Source organism: Triticum aestivum, chromosome 1A, assembly GCF_018294505.1.
Source record: "Triticum aestivum cultivar Chinese Spring chromosome 1A, IWGSC CS RefSeq v2.1, whole genome shotgun sequence".
NCBI classification, from domain to species: domain Eukaryota; kingdom Viridiplantae; phylum Streptophyta; class Magnoliopsida; order Poales; family Poaceae; genus Triticum; species Triticum aestivum.
The window spans coordinates 22,801,628-22,824,518 of NC_057794.1; the positions used below are offsets into that span (position 1 = coordinate 22,801,628).

General features: G+C 47.4%; 4 protein-coding genes and 1 long non-coding RNA gene across 6 annotated transcripts; 2 read left to right on the forward strand and 3 right to left on the reverse strand.

Annotated features, from left to right (window-relative positions):
• Positions 1 to 734: 734 nt before the first annotated feature.
• Positions 735 to 2,347, reverse strand: LOC123076631 (3-ketoacyl-CoA synthase 5-like). The gene has a single exon (XM_044498796.1). It carries the CDS (start codon positions 2,345 to 2,347, stop codon positions 881 to 883), a length of 1,467 nt encoding a protein of 488 aa, XP_044354731.1. The 3' UTR covers positions 735 to 880.
• A 3,238-nt stretch (positions 2,348 to 5,585) lies between these two features.
• Positions 5,586 to 16,670, forward strand: LOC123187338 (uncharacterized). Of its 2 annotated transcripts, none has more exons than XR_006493896.1 (5): positions 5,586 to 5,739; positions 5,813 to 7,049; positions 7,134 to 7,276; positions 11,786 to 12,108; positions 16,323 to 16,670. It is a non-coding gene; the product is annotated as an uncharacterized lncRNA (long non-coding RNA). The 2 variants fall into 2 exon arrangements; XR_006493897.1 differs by having other exon boundaries at positions 6,358 to 7,049.
• Positions 7,716 to 10,342, reverse strand: LOC123187330 (phenylalanine ammonia-lyase-like). Its single transcript, XM_044599175.1, has 2 exons — positions 9,801 to 10,342; positions 7,716 to 9,671 (listed from the first exon to the last, which is right to left on the reverse strand). The coding sequence occupies exons 1-2, from the start codon at positions 10,193 to 10,195 to the stop codon at positions 7,925 to 7,927; spliced, it is 2,142 nt and encodes a 713-aa protein (XP_044455110.1). The 5' UTR covers positions 10,196 to 10,342; the 3' UTR covers positions 7,716 to 7,924.
• Positions 12,807 to 15,443, reverse strand: LOC123187336 (phenylalanine ammonia-lyase-like). Its single transcript, XM_044599188.1, has 2 exons — positions 14,920 to 15,443; positions 12,807 to 14,793 (listed from the first exon to the last, which is right to left on the reverse strand). Exons 1-2 carry the CDS (start codon positions 15,294 to 15,296, stop codon positions 13,047 to 13,049), a joined length of 2,124 nt encoding a protein of 707 aa, XP_044455123.1. The 5' UTR covers positions 15,297 to 15,443; the 3' UTR covers positions 12,807 to 13,046.
• A 1,514-nt stretch (positions 16,671 to 18,184) lies between the features above and the next one.
• Positions 18,185 to 20,762, forward strand: LOC123187343 (phenylalanine ammonia-lyase-like). Its single transcript, XM_044599204.1, has 2 exons — positions 18,185 to 18,769; positions 18,878 to 20,762. The coding sequence occupies exons 1-2, from the start codon at positions 18,372 to 18,374 to the stop codon at positions 20,622 to 20,624; spliced, it is 2,145 nt and encodes a 714-aa protein (XP_044455139.1). The 5' UTR covers positions 18,185 to 18,371; the 3' UTR covers positions 20,625 to 20,762.
• The last annotated feature ends 2,129 nt before the right edge of the window (positions 20,763 to 22,891 follow it).

Genomic DNA, 22,891 nt, shown 5'->3' on the forward strand with positions numbered 1-22,891 from the left:
TTATCTAGATACGGACACATCTAACTCTAAAATATGTTTAGATACATTCATATCTAAAAACATTTAAGACAATCTTTTTTAGACGAAGGGAGTAGAAAATGCAAACCGCACTCACGAAAACCTGGCGCTCTATGTCGATGCAAAGAAAAAAAAGCGTTAATCGGCCTAGTCCACGAGCGAGGCTACTACTACTAATGAGCCGGGTTTTTTTTAGAACCAATGAGCCGTTCTACTACTAATTGGTTTTGTTTAAAGTGGGCATTTCCCTCTTTTGTTGTCAGTCGTGGTGTTTATTTGTGGATTCCACGCTGCTAGCTCAGCAGAATTGTTCTTTTTTTATGGGAATTTTCTTAGCAACCCAGCTCATGCCCCAAGTACGTTCTGTTCAAATTTTCCCATATATATTAATTATTTAAACTGCGAGAAAGATAAAAAGGCTCACGAAAAATGGAGGCTCCATATGACATCCTCCATTTTCCACGTGATCCTAACAAAAATGCAAATCATTAAGTCTGTGTTAGGACATGCTGATGTTGTTAGGCTCATGATGATTTACACTCCACCACCTGCTTTTGATTGGGACTGAGAAGAATCATGATCATTAATATTGTCTTTTAGTAAAGATAGTTGTGTGCACTCCTTGAGGCAGGGGTTGTGGGTGTGGCCGTTTAGTAGAAAAAAGGATTGCAGATAGATACATGTATAAATGTGTTTTATATGTTGCTCTACTTCTCCACAAACATGATTTCTTTTCATATTTTTTCTCCAACACCATTACATATCTTTTCTTTGTCTCGGCGTGCTATGAATAAAGCAAAGTTAAACAGACAAATGCATACTATGGTATGAATTGAATTGTACTTGTCCATTCAGGAAGTTTTTAGCCCACTTCCTCCGAGATGTTGTTGAGAGGATACATATGAAGAGAATCAGCCCATGGCGTGCCGACAATGGTGTTGTTGGCCGGCCTCATGCACTGCCACACGGCGCTGTTGCACTTGAACCCAGAACCGAACCCGATCATCCACACCCGGTCGCCCTTCTTCATCCGTCTCTTGGCCTCGATGTATGCAAGTTCGTACCACAATGAACTGCTGGACGTGTTCCCGAACCGGTGAAGCGTCATCCGTGATGCCTCGACATCCCTGTCTGATAATCTTAAGCTATTTTGCACCGCGTCGATCACCGCCCGGCCACCGGAATGGATGCAAAAGTGCTGGAAGGCCGTCCGGAAATCAGGGACATATAGCTTGATCTTGCTTCTCATCACCTTCCGCGCAATGAATGAGATCGCAAAGAGCAGCTTCTCCGACCGTGGGAGCACGAGGGACCCTATTGCCATGATGTTGGCTTTCAGAGCTTCGCCGGCGACTGGTACAAGGTCCTTGGACAGGTACGCTCCTGTTTCTCCCTCGTCGTCCTCTTTCATGGAAATGCACAGGTAAGCTCTGTCGTGTGCGGCGGTGAGCGTTCGCACGATGTGCATGAGCCGGAAACGGGCCATGGACTTGGACGTCGACAGCAGCACCGCGGCCGCGCCCATGCGGAACAGGGCGTACGGCAGCAGCATCCCCCGGTTCTTGCCGGCATAGTTGATGATAGAGGTGCCCTCCGTGGACACCATGAGGGCGCGCGCGCCCCGCGGTGCCGCCTGCAGGAGGTTTCTCACGACCTCTAGGGAGATCACCCCCGCGCTGCACCCCATCCCGGATACGTGCACGCTCCGGATGTCGGCTCTGAGCTTGTACTTGTTCACGACGATGTCAGCCAAGCTCGGGGTCGGGTTGAAGCCACTGCAGTTGGTGACGAGTATGTCGATAGCTCCAGGACTTATGCCGGTCTTGGCGAACAGGTCGTCGACGGCTGCAAAGATGACCTGCTCCGCCTCGTCACGAGCATCACTCAAGCAGCATCGCGGGGGGATATAGTGGAACGAAGGGTGGAGGTAGGTCTGGTCACCGAGGCCCGAGCGCTCGTGCATGCGCGTCATGAAGTCGACACCTCCATCGTCGAGGTAAGGCGAGAAGCGAACATTCTCGACGGAGGAGCCTATGGAGACGCGGCAATTGGAATTTGGCCGGCAGCAAGCGTAGTCGACGAGGTACACGCTACGAGGGCGGCTCATGAGGTAGAGGGTGGCCAAGGCGAGCGGGAGGAAGACGGCCAGCAGAGCGTGGGCCTGCCGCAAACCATGGAGCCGGGAGAGGATCTCCTCGGGTCCGAGCTGTGCGGCTTTACGGAGGAACACGATGGCTGTCACCGGCGCGACGACGAGCACAAGGAAGTTGTTCACGACGAGCTGGAACAATGGTTTGAGGTGCTTGTTGACATGGGGTGGTGAGGCCATGTTGCATGCTGTAGATTCGTACATGAAGAAGGTGCCCCAACTTAGGAGATTTTATAAAGGGCCGGACCGCCTCGTTGGTGAGTGTTACATCATGTCATCTTCTCGACTCGTGCTTTGGAGGATATAAACTTGACTTATTTGCTAATTCTCATGTTTCAAAACTTAGAAAACACATGATAAATGTGTCTTGGATGAGCTGTTGACGTGTACCGGAGATTTATTCCTGTCTCCTAACAAACCACGTTATTGTTCGTTAATTTGTTGTTGGTTGGTGGCAATATGAGTGACAATGATTCATACACTATGCATTTCTTTGTCCAAGGGAAAGGAGAGAGAGTTTTTATGCTCTTCAGTGGAAAGACAAAAAAGTCATTTTTCAAGTACTAGTAGTACATCGTTGATGGAACGAAACAACGCGACCGCCCATTTTGACAAAAGTAATCTAAATATTGGACAAAATCTGGACGTACATATAAAATTGAAGTAGGCGCCTCGAAATAGATGAGAATTACTCGTTGAAAATAGTACTCCAACATTTCATATAATTGTACAAGGATGAGGATTATACTCCCTAGATGACTGGAGCGTTTTGGTGACCAGGCTTCATGGAGCCCAATTTTTTTTTAAGGAATTTAAAATTCAAACTTTCCGGTTTCAACAGAATCTGGAAAAAATGCAAGTATACAAGAATGAGATGTATATGTGTGTAAAATTTAGGGTGAAATACCTTAAAATGCGACCTATGCAAAAAAAAGAAGAAATATTCATGGACTTTGAGGATGAATAGCATCATGTGCTAAAAAGCCTCATTTTTTTTGCACAGCCCTCATTTCAACCTATTCCATTCTGAAAACTAACACACACACGTACATTGTGCCTCCATGTATATGTGTATTTTACTATTTTTTTCATTTTTTAAACATAGAAATATATATGAATTTTGTTGAATTTTAATAATTGCAAATAGAGGCCTCCATGGAGCTCGGCCTCCAAAAACAATTTTCGCTAGGTCTATCCACATTCAATATGACGTATACCATTGCAAGAGTCAGTACGTATGTGCGCGTCCGCGCATGTATAAAAGCTGGAAAATTAAACCACGTATCCACCAATTCATGCAATCACAAATTTAGTTATCCATGTGTACCAACAAATTGGACTTTGTCGAGACCTGAATGTTCGTCATTTTTGGTCGGCCGCACATACCTAACCGACATTTTCTTTGTTTTTTCTCTTGTAATTTCATGTAACCATGTGGTGATATTTTTTTTGTGGGCACAACCTTGTGGTGATTAATTCTATCACTCTGCACCTGCCGCAAGCCATGCCTCTAATAATGACACCACTAATATTTCTTTCGTAAGCTTGCCGATAGCGATTTTTGACCAAAACTATATATGTTGTTTTGACAAATGGCACCAGTTGAGTGCCAAATATGAAAATAATTATCACTTACTCCATTCATTTGACGATCAAGTAGTGTACGTATGTATAGTTTAGTCTGTGTTCACCTTTTGCCTTTTCAGTTTTTGAGTTAAGTAATGATCCAACAGAGTTCATCCAGGGCATCTCCAAAGGAGACCCTCAAAGTTTTGGTATATGTCTGAATTGTGGCGTCCGGACCATTTGTATCAACTTTTGTCATTCAATGAGGACCCCCATCGAACCGCAAAGTAGTCAGGACATGTGTTTTCCGGCAAATCCGAGATGGGGGAGCTTTGCGGGAGTCCGGACATGCACTTGACCAATACAAAGCCTTTGCGTGGTTCTTCTCTCTTTTCTCTCTCTTCACATGCATTGTCCCCTCTCCTCTCTCTCATTCAAAACAAAGGCCACATAACAAATCCCATCACATGCATGGACACTTTCTACTCTCTCTCCTCCCAACCATATTAATTTATGAACAACTTTGGATGGCTTCCTCCGACATCATGTCCGCGGACCATACCCGGACATAAAAACGAAAATATATTGGAGCCATTTACGAGTCAGCTTTGGAGATGCCCTCAAGCCTGTGTACTTGAATGTGGAGTATATAGGCGAGGTTTTAGCTCTAAAGAAATTAAGATATCTTCCTCTCTTTTGTCTTTTCATGTTTAGCTATATCCCTGCACGACATTTTTTTAATTTTTTTATTTGGAAAGGAGGTTAAAACCCCAGCCTCTGCACATAGCCATTCTTATTAATTATTATGCAGAGTACATAACAAAGTAAAGTAGTAAACCATAACCGGACCATTACAATATAAAAAAAAAGTGGATGGGCATCCGGCCTAGTAGCAAGACCACGGGCTGTTGCCTTGGCAGACCCAAGTTTGAATCACGTGGGGCGGAATTTATTTCGCGGATTTAAAACTTGGTGTCTCACACCTTTCCATCTTAATAATAATGCCGCCGGGCTCCTTCCTTGTTGGTCTATTTTTTTTATATATGAACACCTACACTAAGTCGACTTCTTCTGCAGCAGCGCCTTCAAAAAGAAAAAACGTCTGCAAGCCATCATTGCCATGTATAGCCGTAGACGCCTTGAGGAAGGATTTTCATCCTGATTGCCGAGACCAATCAGTGAATACCAACACAACAACAAGGAGTAGACAACACTTTTAACAAAGTAATGATGCAAGTTCGCCATTACCAAGCCCGACCAATAAAGGCAAGAACAAGAGTTTTCACTCCGGAAATGCAGTGGTGTTTCAAAAATCATCCTGAAGATGGATCGTTCGATAGTCGCATCTGTAAGTACTCCACGTCAGAGCTAGAAGGCAGTAGCAGATTCGTGGAATGTCGTCTCACCTTATATCACCCACCAACCTTCAGGTGAGCGCCAATGTCTCGACGCGGAACTAGTCGCATCCACCCCACACCAACGCGACTCGCACTACAGCAACCATCCAACTGTCAAAGCCGCTGCCCCGATACTAGATGTCATCACGGAACCGCCGGCGCACCCTTTACTTATCAACGTCGCATGCCGCCGCTGGCACCATGAACCTTTTCATGTGATTACCGTTAAAGAAAAATAAGAAAACCAAGAAAAAATAGTGAAAACCAAGATAAAAATGAAGAAAACAAAATAAAAAAGTACCCAGTGAAAGCCGATAAAGAAAAGAAGAAAACCAGAGAAAAATGAACAAAAACAGAAAGAGGCGAAAGGCCGAGCACTCGTGGGCCTATTGTTTCAGCGCTGCAGTTGTACTTGGGCTAGCTCATGCCAACGAGTTAAGAGGCCGAGACTGAAAGGTCGGCTCGGCTCGGATAAAAACAGAGAGATACGAACACCGCCGCTCGCCGACGGCTAGTTGGTGGCCGCCGGCGGCGATCCGGTGCCGCTGGCGCTGGTAGAGGGGACGCCGCTGCACGTGCGTGAATGTCCGGAGCCAGTCTCAGCTCGAGGTGAGCACGCTAGCCCTTACCCTAACTCTACTTGACTTCTCGATCTATCAATCTGAACTTAGATTTTGTTCAGATTTGCGGCGATTTTGTTCAGAATGCATCCTTCGCCCCTGAAAAATTCTCAGATTTTGTTCAGTGATGTAGCTATGGGGATGTGGTGGTCTTGTGTCTGATTTCTTTGCCCACACTTTGGGGGTAGTACTGTACAGAGGGCAATTGGGAATTGAACAATCAAATGTTCTGCAACTCATCCAGAAACTTATGTTACTTATGATACTGACGACAATAGGCTATATGCGATTCTCATGTAGCCGGTTTTAACTGAAGTTTAACATATTGATATACATCATTTTTATATTGTTGAAGAGAGGTCATAAAAAATGTCAATTAGAAATTTACAATCCTTACAAAATCAAAGGGGAAACAAAACTACTCTTTGCACATCAGCTACAAGAGCCGCTTCCTCGTCTGTTCTAGCATAATTTGCAAGCTGGTGGGCAGCTCCATTGCTCTCTCTAATGATCTTAGACATGAAGCCCGCACTCCGCAAAAATCTCCATCACTCCTGTCAGTCCGTTATCTGCATTCTTTGATAACACCTCCTACTCCGCCGTGCAGTCCGTTTCATACACAGCTGGCCACCCTGCAAACTTCAGATAACTGACGGAGGCCAACCAACCATCACATCGACAGCTTGTAAGCCTCCTCTGCCTCGGACCATGGGCTTATCTTCAGGTAGAAAGCAAGGCCACACCACTATGGTCCCTTAATAAAGCACCAGCACTTCCTTGCCACACAGCTTCAACAAAGGAACCACCGGCGTTCATATTGATTTATACATATTACTAAGGAAATAATTAGAGTGGTCGTTCTTGCCCACATGTAGTCAATTGTGGGGTCGATGTGGTCAAGACTAAACTTCTCCCATAACCATACCTGATCATGAGTCCATCGCTAATTAATGTACTCTTGTAATGCAACTACATAAATTATATAAAATAAATGCATTATTATGTTTGTTTCTTAGCCTCTATATGAGGTTGTTGAAGGTTATCGTAGTTCCATATTTGGGTTTAAAGTTAACATACATAGACTGTACTTCCTTCATCGGAGAGGGAGAAAATGTTTTCCCCTCCTGTGGAAATGTGTGAGCATCTCCACATCTGTGACGGAGTTACACATGGCTTTCCCTTGAGGGTAAATGTGTCATCTTCAAGATCGTACCTATTTGCGACCCAGTTCAATGATTTGCAGCGATTGTGTACTGGCTTCGTCTTCAGGATGTCTCGCAGTCCCACCATTCTGATGAGGTATGTTTGCGTACGGGAATTGCGAGTATATCTGAGTTGACTGATTTGGGAGGGAACTAAGGAAGAGCCATATATCTTCGACAGGTCCACCTACGGTGCGGTATTCATGGAGCCTTTGGCTCATCAGAATGCAGAGAGATAATCCAAAGGATATATCCACAGAGTTGGGAAAGGGGACCAAGGAAGAGCTATATTTCGACATTCCCGCATATCGTCAGCAATTTGAGGTAAGAATTGCAAATATCTTGTTTCAATACTCCCATGTGCAAAGCGACTTTGACCATAGCATACCCATCATTGATTACTGTTCACATGTACAACACCCACATGCATGGAGTATGTGATAATCATGGGAAAACATCAAAAGTGGGATAACATTATTTTTCTAATTAGCGTAAGTGGGATAGATTATTTGGATTTAAGTACTTTTGGCCGGTTTCATTCAAGGATACCGTGAAAGATCTTTTATAATAGAATTTGCGATTTCTCACAAGGTTCACAAGACGGAGCAATGACTTTGTAGGCATCATCTCCTCTGTCCTCACACTGTATGGCAATGGCATGCTAACAGTAGATGTTTGCACTGTTCGGTGTTGTCTCCACCAGACCACTGTTGTAAAAAAAGACCAATACATTTATCACAAATATTTATCATACACTGTGCCCTTCTAACTTACTCCAAATTATATCATAGAAGTTGTACAAATTATGCAGCTGCAATTTTTGGCTACAACATGGCAGCTCTGTAAGAATGTTCCATCTTACAAAGCATCGACTCTTAAGAAAATACAATTTAAAAAATATTATCACTTATCAGCTAAGCAGATACAGAGCCTTCTGCACACTGTATTCTCTTCAGTTTCTTGATCCTCTGTTCAGCAGATAGGCAAGGGCTCACCATTCCACTCTTTTAGGCACTCCAGCAGCGCGTCGATGTGCTTGCCCTGGTTCATGGCGACAAACACCTTGTCCACCTCTTCCCCAGGACACCGTGTCTTCTCCCCAGTCAAGTACTCAGCTCCAAGCTCCTTGCGCACGAACCTATAGAGCGGGTATGACCGGCATTCGGTGATACGGTTCTGCTGTGTGGCGGTGCCGTTCTCCACGGAGGTCCGGGCAGCCTCAACCTCCTTTGGTAGCACTGCACGGAGCTCCTGCTCGAACGCGGCAAGCTTGGCAAAGACAGATGTCTCCACGTCGAGTTCAGCCTCACCGTTGGCCAAGGTGTGCTCCACGAGAACCGCACGCATCTTCTGCATCAGTGGGTAGTTGGCGCTGCAAGGGTCGTCTGCATACGCGAACACCACCTCACGGTCAATCGTGAGCAGCAGGTCCTTCTCGCAGAATCGCGCGTTGTGGAGGTGCCCATTGTTGGTGGTGCTCAATGTCTTCCTGGCCGTCATCTTCACACAGCTCTTGACGGCATCCTTAACATTCTCCTCAAGATGGCGGAGGTCGATGGCTTGGCACAAGGCGACCATGAATGTGGAGGACATGAGCTTGAGTATGTCAATGGCCTCGGCGGTCTTCCTGGAGGAGATGAGACCAAGGGAGTTGACATCTTGATTGTGTTGCTCGGCGCTCTGGACATGGTTGGTCACTGGATTGCCTAAGAACTGGAGCTCGGAGCAGTATGAGGCCATGGCAATCTCAGCTCCCTTGAAGCCATAGTCCAAACTCGGGTTGCGCCCGCCGGAGAGGTTGGAAGGCAAACCGTTGTTGTAGAGGTCATTCACTAGCTCCGAGAATTGGGCAAACATGAGCTTGCCGATCGCAGCAATGGCGAGCCTTGTGTTGTCCATGGACACGCCGATAGGTGTGCCCTGGAAGTTTCCACCGTGGATGGCCTTGCCACGGGAGACGTCGATGAGTGGGTTGTCATTGACGGAGTTGATCTCTCGCTCGATCGACTTGGTTGCAGCACGAATGACCTCAATCTGGGGGCCAAGCCACTGTGGTGATGTGCGAAGCGCATACCTATCTTGCTTTGGCTTCATCAACGGGTCAAGCTCGCCGAGCTTCTTTGCGAGTGCCATGTAGGAGCTTCCTTCGAGGATGTGCTCCATGATGGCGGCGGCCTCGATCTGCCCAGGGTGGTGCTTCAGCTTGTGGGTCAACTGGTCAGTGTACTCTGGCTTGCCGTTCATGACCTCGCAGAAGACAGCTGATAGAACCTCGGCAAGGAGGCTCAGGATGTTAGCCTCGAAAAGCACCATGGACGCAAGCCCGGAGCCCACTGCTGTGCCGTTCACCATGGCAAGCCCTTCCTTGGGCTGCAGCTCAAAGAAGCCATGCTGGATGCCGGCGATCTTGAACGCCTCCGCCGCGTTAACCTTGCTGCCGTCTGGGGCAGTGGCCACGCAGTTTGCCCGACCGGTCACCAGGCCCGCGATATAGGAAAGCGGAACGAGGTCGCCGGAGGCGGTGATCGTGCCCCGGAGCGGCAGACATGGTGTCACGTTGGCGTTGAGAAGCGCAGCAACCGTCTCGAGGATCTCAAAGCGGATGCCGGAGTACCCCTGGAGCAGAGTGTTGACACGGACGAGCATCGCCGCCCTTGTTGCTGCGGCAGGCAGAACATGTTCCCGGCCACCTGTGCCGAAGGCTCCGGCATTAAGGAATCTGAACAAACAAGAAGTGCACAAGAAAATAAGGCTTCGGGATCACACAAAAAAAAAAACCAAAGGAGTACAGGAGGATCAACAACTGAAATATCTAATTTGTTGGTGGCATAGTTTAACTGATTCGTACCTGATGAGCTCCCTCTGGAGAGCGCCGCCCTCCTTGGTCCTCCGGTGGGATGTGGCACCGAAGCCGGTGGTGACACCGTAGCTGTCGGTGCCGTTGGCCATGCTATTCATGACCCAGTCACTGCTCTCCTTGACGCGGCCGCGGGCTGATTCATCGAGCTCCACCCTGGTATCACTACCGGCGGCCACAGCGGCGACCATGGCGATGGTCAGGCTGGCACCCTCCATGGTCACCACCGGCCTACGGTACTCCTCGACCATCTGCTTCACGGCGTCCAAATGGCTCCCGGACAGCCCCTCCGCCGCCTTCCCCCAGTTCAGCGGGTCAGCCCGCGCAGGCTGCGCCACGCACAAGCTGTTGCCATTGCCGGCGACCTGCCCGTTCTCGCACTCCATCGAGATATGCCGAGAGAAGTAAGCTAGAAACTTGTCAGCTGGAAGGTCTGTGTATCTGGATGAAGCTTGATCAGGATGTACTCTGTAAGTGGTAGACGGACTTGCGCTGAAGTGGAAGGCGAAGGAGGCTCTTGTTGGAGAGGAATGGTGGGAGAGGATGGGTTAAATAGGCAGCGAAGCTAGGCAGGGCGAGTGGGTGGGTTGGTGTATTCTTTCTTGTGTTAGTCATGCATGCAACAACCCAGTTTGCTCTTAGGAGAAACGAATCTAGCTACTTGGTCCAAGCCACTCGATATAATGGTGAAGGCCGGCAGTTTTGTCGATATAGGAACGTTTCAAACAGGCGTAGTGGCTGCTTACACGATGCATAAACTACTATAGGAAATCTTATAAAAAACAGCTACGGTCTTTGCTTTGACAAAGTATCTGTGACTCGTCCAAAGTGAGTGGGGTTCTGCATGCTCTGGACAAGACGACTTGTTATCTGCTAATGATCGGTAAGAGCTTTCACTTTCACCAGTATTTTGTGTGGTTCGACGAAGCCCACATATGTTACTCCATTTAAACTTAAGCTTGCACGTGCTCGGTCCCAGCGCGCTGCATGTATGCCGCCGTGTGAAACATAAAGTGCCCCTTGACTTGAGTTTGCTCAGTGGAAATGATTTCTTAGAAAACACAACGGCGATCCTCTCGTCAGTCATCCGCGTGCCACCGAAAATTAGGACCAGGTATGCGTGAGTGGTCAAGTCGTTGGTCACACCAAGTCATGTGTGTCTATATTTCATCGCTGATTTAGCCAAGTTCCCGTCAGATCTTTCTTTGCTTCAAGATTCGCGCGAGAAGTGGCGTGTCTTGTTTTGTCAGGGGACAGCGAGGGTTTCTAAGTGGGCTGGGTTTTAGGGGCGCCTTTTTTCGTTTGTTTTTATTTTCTTTTGTTTCTCCATTATCCTGATTTTTTTTCAGCTTTTATACTGTAGATCTGGGGGGATTTGTTGGTTCCAGTAGGTTTCAGTAGGTTGGATTAAGCAGAGATCCAAGGGGGTTCTCCCTGTTCCAGTAGTTTGGACCAAGTAGAGATTAGTAGTTTCTTTCTTCCAGTAGTCAAAAATTAGTTTCCATCAGCAGAGATTAGGATGTTTTATTTTCCATTTCCCCATTCTAGCAGATCATATCCCCACGTACGAGTGCCCTTTTTTGTGTGTGTTCCTGTTTGACATACTTTTTTCTAGCAGAGAGAATATCCCCTGTGTGTCCCTTCTTTTTTGTGTTCTTTTTTGCTATTGACTTCCTCGACCCCACACCCTTGACTACACAATGGGTGAGAGTGACTAATAACCCAATACTGGACTGGCACGAAATCACGGAAGCAGGAATATATTTATGAGAAACATGACCATGAAGCCAGAGAGGTACAACTGACTATGCTTACCCTTTTCAATTCATTCCAATGCAAATTTAAGTTCCTTGATGTTTTTAAAAAATAAGTACAACTTGACATATTGCATGACCTTATTTTCTTAATTCAATGTAAGGTTTCTATGCATGAAATTTAAGCTTTGTACCAAATTGATGTGATATGCTTTTGTGCAGGACTATAGATTTGTGATATATGACTATGAAAAGCCAACCTTTGGCCCATCAGAATGAAGAGACAAATCAAAAGAGACATAGGGTGATTTAGGAGGGAATAATGAAGAGCCATATATCTTCTACAAGTCCATCTATGGGGAGATGTTCATGGAGCCTTCAGCTCATCAGAATGTAGAGAAAATCCAAAGGAGACATCCAGAGACTTGGGAAAGGGGACCAAGAAAGAGATATGTTTCCTTGACATCCCTACATATATATATCATCAGATATCCATGGAGCAGAATATCGTGGGAAGTTTTCAAGCTCTCTCTCAGCAATTTCAGGTAAGAACTACAAATATCTTATTTCAATACTCCCATGTGCAAAGCGACATTGACCATGCGATACCCATCATTGATTCTTGTTCACATGTACAACTCCTTGAAGCAAAAGTTATGGTGAATTTGGGGAACATATATAGGATATCATTTTCAGTTCCTTCCAGTTTCGTCTGATTATAAACATGTTGTTAGAAATAGTTTATCTATGCATGGAGTATGTGATAATCTCGAGAATACATCAAAACAGGGATTGCATTATTTTTCTAATTAGCATAAGTGAGATAGATTATTTGGATTTAATTACTTCAGCTGATTTCATTTAAGCATACTGTGAAAGATCTCTTATAATGGAATTTGCATTTTCTTACAAGGTTTACAAAACGTAAAGAGAAAAAGGCGCCCGAGGCTATATCCGTTTAGACTTACTTATAAGCATTCAGGAACAGAGAGAGACAAGTCATCTGCATTAGAGCATTAAAATCAAACCAAAACATTTTACAATCATGCTTCCATTACATGTCAGACTAGAATGGGTCACCAGAAAACTGAAATAGAAAAAGAATTCATATAGAAGGCATGACATCATATCGATATAACTAGCAACTACAGAGAGACAACAGAACAGTAACTTAATTTGAAGGCATCATGTCCTCCTTCCTCACACCTTACAGACGATTGATCTCAAAAAAGGACCGCTATAATTATCACGATTTTTTTATCATATACTGCACTCTTTTAGCTTACATCATATAAATTGTACAAGTCATGCAGTTGCATTTTTTGGCAAGAACATGGCAGCTCTGTAAGAATGTTCCAACTTACCAAACATCGATTTTTGAGAAAATGCAATTGAAAAAAATACTATCACTTCAGCTAAGAAGATCCATAGCGTTCTGAAATCTGAAGCACACTGTCTTCTCTTCAGTTTCTTGATCCTCTGTTCAGCAGATAGGCAAGGGCTCACCGTTCCACTCTTTGAGGCACTCGAGCAGCCCATCGATGTGCTTGCCCTGGTTCATGGCGACGAACACCTTGTCCACCTCTTCCCCAGGAGACCGCGTCTTCTCTCCAGTCAAGTACTCAGTCCCAAGCTCCTTGCGCACAAACCGGTAGAGTGGGTACGACCGGCATTCGGTAATACGGTTCTGCTGCGCGGCGGTGCCGTTCTCCACTGAGGTCCGTGCAGCCTCGACCTCCCTTGGTAGAACTGCACGGAGCTCCTGCTCGAACGCGGCAAGCTTGGCAAACACCGACGTCTCCACATCGCGCTCGGCCTCACCGTTGGCCAAGGCGTGCTCGATGAGAACTGCACGCAGCTTTTGCATCAGTGGGTAGTTGGAGCTGCAAGGGTCATCTGCATATGCGAACACCGCCTCACGGTCGATCGTGAGCAGCAAGTCCTTCTCGCAGAAGCGTGCGTTGTGGAGATGTCCATTGTTGTTGGTGCTGAGTGTCTTCCTGGCTGCAATCTTCACACAGCTCTTGACGGCATCCTTGATATTCTCCTCGAGGTGACGGAGGTCAATGGCCTGGCACAAGGCGACCATGAATGTAGAGGACATGAGCTTGAGTATGTCAATGGCCTCGGCGGTCTTCCTGGAGGAGATGAGACCAAGAGAGTTGACATCTTGGTTGTGTTGCTCAGCGCTCTGGACATGGTTGGTCACCGGGTTGCCTAAGAACTGGAGCTCGGAGCAGTATGAGGCCATGGCAATCTCAGCACCCTTGAAACCATAGTCCAAACTCGGGTTGCGCCCGCCAGAGAGGTTGGAAGGTAGACCGTTGTTGTAGAAGTCGTTTACCAGCTCTGAGAACTGCGCAAACATGAGCTTGCCGATCGCAGCAATGGCGAGCCTTGTGTTGTCCATGGACACGCCGATAGGTGTGCCCTGGAAGTTTCCACCGTGGATGGCCTTGCCACGGGAGACGTCGATGAGTGGGTTGTCATTGACGGAGTTGATCTCTCGCTCGATCGACTTGGTTGCAGCACGAATGACCTCAATCTGGGGGCCAAGCCACTGGGGTGATGTGCGAAGCGCATACCTATCTTGCTTTGGCTTCATCAACGGGTCAAGCTCGCCGAGCTTCTTTGCGAGTGCCATGTAGGAGCTTCCTTCAAGGATGTGCTCCATGATGGCGGCGGCCTCGATCTGCCCAGGGTGGTGCTTCAGCTTGTGGGTCAACTGGTCAGTGTACTCCGGCTTACCGTTCATGACCTCGCAGAAGACAGCCGATAGAACCTCGGCAAGGAGGCTGAGGATGTTAGCCTCGAAAAGCACCATGGACGCAAGCCCGGAGCCCACTGCCGTGCCGTTCACCATGGCAAGCCCTTCCTTGGGCTGCAGCTCAAAGAAGCCATGTTGGATGCCGGCGATCTTGAATGCCTCCGCCGCGTTAACCCTGCTACCATCCGGAGCAGTGGCCACGGAGTTTGCCCGACCGGTCACCAGGCCTGCGATATAGGAAAGCGGGACGAGGTCACCGGAGGCGGTGATCGTGCCCCGGAGCGGCAGGCATGGTGTCACGTTGGCGTTGAGAAGCGCAGCGACCGTCTCGAGGATCTCAAAGCGGATGCCGGAGTACCCCTGGAGCAGAGTGTTGACACGGACAAGCATCGCCGCCCTCGTCGCTGCGGCGGGCAGAACGTGGTCGTGGCCACCGGTACCGAAGGCTCCGGCATTAAGAAATCTGAACAGACAAGAAGTGCAAGAAAATAATAAGGTTTCCAAAACTCAGAGGTACACATGATCAACAAACAAGTGAAATAAACTACTCCTACTAATATGTTGGTCGTTTAATTCAATTGGTTTGTACCTGATGAGCTCCCGCTGGAGAGCTCCTCCCTCCTTGGTCCTCCGGTGGGAGGTGGCACCAAAGCCGGTGGTAACGCCGTAGCTGTCAGTGCCGTTGGCCATGCTGTTCATGACCCAGTTACTGCTCTCCTTGACACGGCCACGGGCAGACTCGTCGAGCTCCACCCTAGTGTCGCTGCCGGCTGCCACAGCGGCAACCATGGCAATGGTCAGGCTGGCGCCCTCCATGGTCACCACCGGCCTACGGTACTCCTCCACCATCCGCTTCACCGCGTCCAAGTGGCTCCCGGACAGCTCCTCGGCCGCCTTCCCCCAGTTCAGGGGGTCGGCCCTGGACGGCTGCGCCACGCACAAGCCATTGGCGTTCTCAAACTCCATCGGGATGTGCAAGTAAGTTCTAAAGCGAGTAAGCTGGAGGCTGGGCGGGTGTATGTGTGTGGCTCTGGATGAATTCTGGTAGATGGACTTGCACTGAAGAGAGCTCAAATTGCAGAAGAAGGTGAGGGAGGCTCTTCTTGGAGAGGAAAGGAGGGGGAGGAGGGGTTAAGTAGGCAGCAGCTTGGGTAGGGTGGGTGTGGGTGGTGGGTTGGTGTGGACTTGGAGGGTGGGTTTGACTGGACTTATTCCGGGGAAGAAGATGGTTGGTGCAGGGTAAGAGAGATTACCAACTGTTGTACTGTTGTTAATCGGTAATCATGCATGCTTGCATCTGGATTATAGTGTGGGGTTCTGTTTAAACTTAGGCTAGGTTTTGTTCTCCAAAGCGAGTAGGGTTCTGCCAGTGGTTCCTAAGCTTTCACTACAGTAGTATTTTTGTGTGGGTGCGACGAACCCCACATATATCTATTTAAACTCGAGCTTGCACTCCAGTATTTTCTAATGCAAGTAGGGCAGACGATTACCCTCGTGTTTCACGAAGGGTTGTCTTAAAATGAGACGATCCACCCTCAGACCTCAGTCCCGCTAGATGGTCAGTCAGTCGTGTACTCATTTTGTTCCCTCAGTGATCAATTGTAAGCTTCATCCAAAGAAAAGGAAACCAACATTTCCTGTTTATTCGCTTCACACAGACTTGACTCTGCTCAGTGGACAAGATTCCCCAGAAAAACTGCGGTCATCCTCTTGCGCATCCGCTCAAACATCACCATCGTGAACGGCGATCGCAATCATGTTTATTCATGACTCAGTGGAAATGATTCCCCTTTTTTCTTTGATAAAGGGCGATTTTATAAACCCAAAATGTAGCATGGAAATGATTTCCTGTAAATTACTTCATTCGCATCGCATACATACAGTCATACATACATGTCAGATTCTTGATTAAGTTGAGGTTCTGGCTATCGGAAATATTGAGCACACCAACCGGGCGTTCATGGTCTGATATTTGACTTGTTTTGTGAGCAGGTTGATACTTGACTTTGTCCATGATTGCCAACAACTCCGGTTATTATTAGTGCTCGATTTCTTTGCCGGGACTTCTAACATTGGTCAGAGATATAGAGGCATGGTGTGGTACTAATAATTGTACAATAATTAGCTATGCACAAGTATGTCCTGAGAATTTTACCAACCATAAGGATTTCCTCGGTGGGTTGGTGATACGCGTAAAAAAGCATTCGCAGGACGAGTTCAACAGTTGAAGTGGCAAACCAAACTAAGCAATTGTCTATGGCCGAAAGTACCCTTCTGAGCTTGAGCTCAAATGAGTTCATGTGAACGGTAAAATCAAAATAAAAAATCAACATTCTTGAATTTTTATATGGTAAACTTAGTGTTTGCAAATTTTCATCATTAGATTACATTCGTGGAAGACGTGTAAAAAAATCAATGGTCCAAATTACTTTCGAAAAGTATTTTCGGAGCATCGATTTTGTTTTGCCATCAATCTGGTCGACGATGCGGCGCGGTGTTGCCGGTGGCTTGGCGGCTGCTCGGGGTGTGTCGGACGTGTGGCGGCTGCGTGGATCCCTCTCGGATCTAACGTGGTGGTGTGGTCCTACATGGTGGCGTTGCGCAGGCTCCTCCAGGTGACGGCGACACTTTGGCGGCGGTGGTCCATGACACAGCTCACAGCGATGGCCCGGGGTGGTCTCGCGGCTGGTCGTGGCGGCGCCGATCTGATAGGTGGTTGTGAATGTCATTCAGTGGGTATTTCAGCTTTCACAGACCAAATTTCACAAATTTGACCCTGTTTTTTTCCTGGATTTTCATTTGCCTTTTCTTCTTTTTTGCTTTGGATTTCTCTCTCTGAATTTAATTCAAGAAAATGGTTAGCCAATTTTTTAATTTCAAAATTAGCATGAGCTTAACTAGTAAAATCTTTTCCAAACTATACTCTACGATATATGTCAAGCCCAAGCCATCCCTTGACCATTTTTTATTTCTTATTATTTTTAAGAAATTCCCTCTGTTTTGCACCTTTGTGAAGGAGCACCATCTAAGTCAGATTATTTGCTTCCTAGAAAATTATGGTGGTATCTTGTGATCATGTATATTCCCAATGTGCAAAATCATGATATCCTCCAAGTCAAATGTTTGCTTCCAGATTTTCTGTCGGAAAGCTAGCAAAATATAGCAAAAAATGTATCTTTCAAGCGGTGGCAGTGGCATGCATGCAGCCCGCTATGGCCAGACCACCTGCAAACTGGAATATCCCCATGTTTAAATAGAATATGTGGGGTTGGTCGACAAAATACTACTCCTTCCGTTCATTTTTGTAAGACCTTTTAGACATTTAAGACATCATCTAAAACAGTTCAATTTCAGTTCAATTTCATGTTTAAATGTCCTAAACGACTTACAAAAATGAACAGAGGAAATAGTGAAAGTAAAAACATTGTCCATGAATCATTAGCAGATAACAACTCTCGTTGTCCAGAGCATGCAGAGCCCCACTCGCTATGGAGTCACACACTTTGTCAAAGCAGAGACCCTGCGTAGATTTCCTATATAGTAGTTTATGTATCGTGGAAGCAGCCAGCACGCTTGTTTGAAACATTCCAATTGTGGACAAAAAGACACATGTTTACATTAGTAGAGTTATGCACCTGGTTAAATTAACTCAAGCTAGGTCGCTGCATGATTAGCAGAGGAATGCACCTGGTTAAATTAACACACAAGCACATGATGCATGGCATGATTAACACCGAACACTTAGCATGTGAGGGCGCAAGAAAATGGAGCACATGACTCGGCCTCTCTTCTTCCCCGCACCAACCATCTTGCGCACCTGCCACCATCGTCAAGCGGTCAAAGCCACACCAACCCACACCCGGCACCCACCCTGCCTACTTAACCCTTCCTCAACCTCCATTCCTCTCCAAGAAGAGCTCACCTTCATCTGCAACTTGAGCTCTCTCCAGCGCAAATCCGCCTACGGCCTACCAGAATTCATCCAGCGCAAGACCTGCCAGCTTCTAGCTTACCTGTTTCCCTACTTCTTTGCACGTCACGATGGAGTGCGACAACAGAGCGCACGTCGCCGCCAACGGCGATGGCTTGTGCGTGGCGCAGCTTGCGCGGGCCGACCCGCTGAACTGGGGGAAGGCGGCGGAGGAGCTGTCTGGGAGCCATCTCGACGCGGTGAAGCGGATGGTGGAGGAGTACCGTAGGCCGGTGGTGACCATGGAGGGCGCCAGCCTGACCATCGCCATGGTCGCCGCGGTGGCCGCCGGCAGCGACACCAGGGTGGAGCTCGACGAGTCCGCCCGCGGCCGCGTAAAGGAGAGCAGCGACTGGGTCATGAACAGCATGGCCAATGGCACCGACAGCTACGGCGTCACCACCGGCTTCGGTGCTACTTCTCACCGGAGGACCAAGGAGGGGGGTGCTCTCCAGAGGGAGCTCATCAGGTACGTATTCATTCAAGTGAACAACTTAGAAATGAGTGATCATCTGTGTGTCTCTGGGTTATATATGGAAGCCTTGTTTGTTTTGCCTATTTCTTGTCTCTTCATCAGATTTCTTAACGCCGGAGCCTTCGGCACTGGTGGCCACAACCATGTCCTCCCCGCCGCGACGACAAGGGCTGCGATGCTAGTCCGCGTCAACACCCTGCTCCAGGGGTACTCCGGCATCCGCTTCGAGATACTCGAGACGATCGCCAAACTTCTCAACACCAACGTGACGCCATGCCTGCCACTCCGGGGAACGATTACCGCGTCTGGTGACCTCGTCCCGCTTTCCTATATTGCGGGCCTGGTGACCGGCCGGGCAAACTCCGTGGCCACGGCTCCAGACGGCAGCAAGGTTAACGCAGCCGAGGCGTTCAAGATCGCCGGCATCCAGCATGGCTTCTTCGAGCTGCAGCCCAAGGAAGGGCTTGCCATGGTGAATGGCACGGCTGTTGGCTCGGGGCTCGCGTCCATGGTTCTTTTCGAGGCTAACATCCTCGGCGTCCTTGCTGAGGTTCTGTCGGCAGTTTTCTGCGAGGTGATGAATGGCAAGCCGGAGTACACCGACCACTTGACCCACAAACTGAAGCACCACCCTGGGCAGATTGAGGCTGCCGCCATCATGGAGCACATCCTTGAAGGAAGCTCCTACATGGCACTTGCGAAGAAGCTCGGCGAGCTCGACCCGTTAATGAAGCCAAAGCAAGACAGGTATGCGCTTCGCACTTCGCCGCAGTGGCTTGGCCCCCAAATTGAGGTCATCCGTGCTGCCACGAAGTCGATTGAGCGGGAGATCAACTCCGTCAACGACAACCCACTCATCGACGTCTCCCGTGGCAAGGCCATCCACGGCGGAAACTTTCAAGGCACGCCTATCGGCGTGTCCATGGACAACACAAGGCTCGCCATTGCCGCTATCGGCAAGCTCATGTTTGCGCAGTTCTCGGAGCTGGTGAATGACTTCTACAACAACGGTTTGCCTTCAAACCTCTCTGGCGGCCGCAACCCGAGCTTGGACTATGGCCTCAAGGGTGCTGAGATAGCCATGGCCTCGTACTGCTCTGAGCTCCAGTTCCTAGGCAACCCGGTGACCAACCATGTCCAGAGCGCGGAGCAACACAATCAAGACGTCAACTCTCTCGGTCTCATGTCTGCTAGGAAGACCGCCGAATCCATTGACATACTAAAGCTCATGTCCTCTACATTCTTGGTCGCGTTGTGCCAGGCCATTGACCTCCGCCACCTCGAGGAAAATGTCAAGGATGCGGTCAAGAGCTGTGTGAAGACGGTGGCCAGGAAAACACTAAGCACCAACAACAATGGTCATCTCCACAACGCACGCTTCTGCGAGAAGGACCTGCTGCTCACAATCGACCGCGAGGCGGTATTCACGTACGCAGACGACCCTTGCAGCGCCAATTACCCACTGATGCAGAAGATGCGAGCTGTTCTTGTGGAGCACGCCCTGGCCAATGGTGATGCCGAGCACGATGTGGAGACATCGGTTTTTGCCAAGCTTGCCATGTTTGAGCAGGAGCTCCGTGTTGTGCTGCCGAAGGAGGTCGAGGCTGCCCGGAGTGCTGTGGAGAATGGCATCGCTGCGCAGCAGAACCGCATCACCGGGTGCCGGTCGTACCCGCTCTACCGGTTCGTCCGCAACGAGCTTGGGACTGAGTACTTGACTGGGGAGAAGACGCGATCTCCTGGCGAAGAGGTGGACAAGGTGTTCATCGCCATGAACCAAGGAAAGCACATCGACGCGCTGCTCGAGTGCCTCAAGGAGTGGAATGGTGAACCCCTACCTATCTGCTGAACAACCTATCAGAATTTGAAGAGAAGATAGTGTGCTTCAGATTTTAAAGGCTCGGAATGTTCTTAGTTGATAAGTGAAAATAATGTTTTTCCATTGTATTTTCTAGAAAGGTTATGTTTGAAAAGTCGTTCTTACAGAGCTGCCATGTTGTTGCGAAAATATCAACTGCATGAATTAAGTGGTATATATATAGCCAGTACAACTTCTGTGATGTAAGTTAAAAAGGTATAGTATAAACATTCCTGATAGAAGTACTGGTTCCTTTTTTGAGATTAAATGGTCTGGTGGAGGCTACTCTGAACAGTGCAAAGAATCTATCGTTCGCATGCCATTGCCATTATGGTGTGAGGACTAAGGACACGGTGCATCAATAATTCAAAGTTGGTGCAAGGGCTACTACTCTCTCCGTTCTAAATTACTCGTCGCAGAAATGAATGTATCTAGAACTAAAGTACATCTAGATACATCCATACTTACGACAAGTAATTCGGAACGATGGGAGTAGATAGCAGACCGGCAAAAGGTGCCTACAAAGTCACTGGACTGTGGTGTCTTCATAGTTGCAATGCCTTCTCTGAATTTTTATTTTGTTTCACTTTTCTGTTTACAAATTTCAGTCTGGCATAGTAATGAATAAGGATTGCAATCTTTTGGTTTTCCTGCTCTGATGCAAATGATCTGTCTGTATGTTCTGAAAGGTCACGGAAAAAAGAAGGCTGAAAGAGAATTCAAAATCAACATGCAGATAAACATATGACCCGGAATACACTAAATCCATAGCTTATTCATTTAAATTGATATTCACAACGATTTTGCAATCTTGTCCTAGGTACCGTGCTTACAACTGCCACAAGTCTAATAGGACTATAGATAACTGAATGAAACCAGAAGAAGAAAAACATCAATCTTCTTGGTATTTGCTTTGCATAGAACACAGGGATCTTCGGGTTTCCAGAGATCACATAATGATGTTCTAATTCTAGTGTTACTGTGCTTACTTATGACACTTGACAATGAAAGAACATAGTGAACAAAACCATAATCCAGAAGGAACATATAATTCTTCTTGCTATTTTCATAGCACAATTAGCATGGGACATATAAGTCCAGTCGAAACAGCCAAAATAAAATGGGAATAAAAACCTTCCTGGCGCCTTAGGTGTTCATAGGAAAGACACGACTGATGTGCTGAAAGAACCACGGCTTTATGTCAATATATAGTTAGATAGATTTCTCAAACAAAAAAAAACTAGATAGATCTGTTTGGATCTAATTTAATTAAACTTCCTCGTCTCTCCTTGGTGATTTTTCATGACACCAGGGTGGATGCAAAGGAGACATAAAGGGGCGGTATATAGAAAATAAATGAACAAAAACACAAGAAACGACACCAACCTTGTTATATGATTTGCATAGCACACAATTATCCTGTGGCTTCCAAGGTGTCTGTCGCATATTGATGTTCTTTAGAAATACTCGCATGTTGAATTTGCAATCCCGGTGTTGTCAGGCTCTAACAATCAGAGAATACAGTAAATGGACAAAACCACAAAGAACAAATATTCCTTGTCTGTATATAGCACAACTGGCATGTGACTCATAATCCAGTAAGAAAACAAGACAAAATAAAATCCTTCATGGCGCCTAGATGATCATACGGAAGACATAACTGAACCAGGTTCACAAACAAAGTATTTAAGAAGAAAAAAACGAAGAGCTGGAAGCATGATGATATAGCTAGATAGAGTTGCTTGAATTTTAATTTAATTCAGCCTCCTAATCTCTCCTTGGCGATTTTTCATGACGCCAGGTCGGTGCCTCCTCCGACCCGGTGGATGCAGTGGAGCGTAGTCTTCGTCTTCGTCGTAGTCCTCATCAACCTCCTCCTCGTAGGTGTGACTATGCCCTTGTTTTTCAGCTGTTGCCTGTAGTCTTTCTGTGTCTCGAGCATCCTCCGTTGCATGTCCTCCACGACCTCATCCGTATTGGCCCTGGTGGCATAATAGCATGCGGCCAGCTCTGGGCACTTTTTGATAACGCTATCTGGCCACACTCCGTCCTTTGGGGCAACGGCTTGTAACTCATGACATATTTCACATCGCTCTCAGGCACCACACGCAGGATCTTCTTTTTCTTCTTTTGTGCTGGATCTGCAGGGCTGCCTGCCGACTCGACCGACGGCTTGTCACCACCCACCTTGATTTCTTGATCCTGCAAATCCACCACCTCCTCCTCCTCGACGGAACTTGAAGATGAAGTTGCCATTG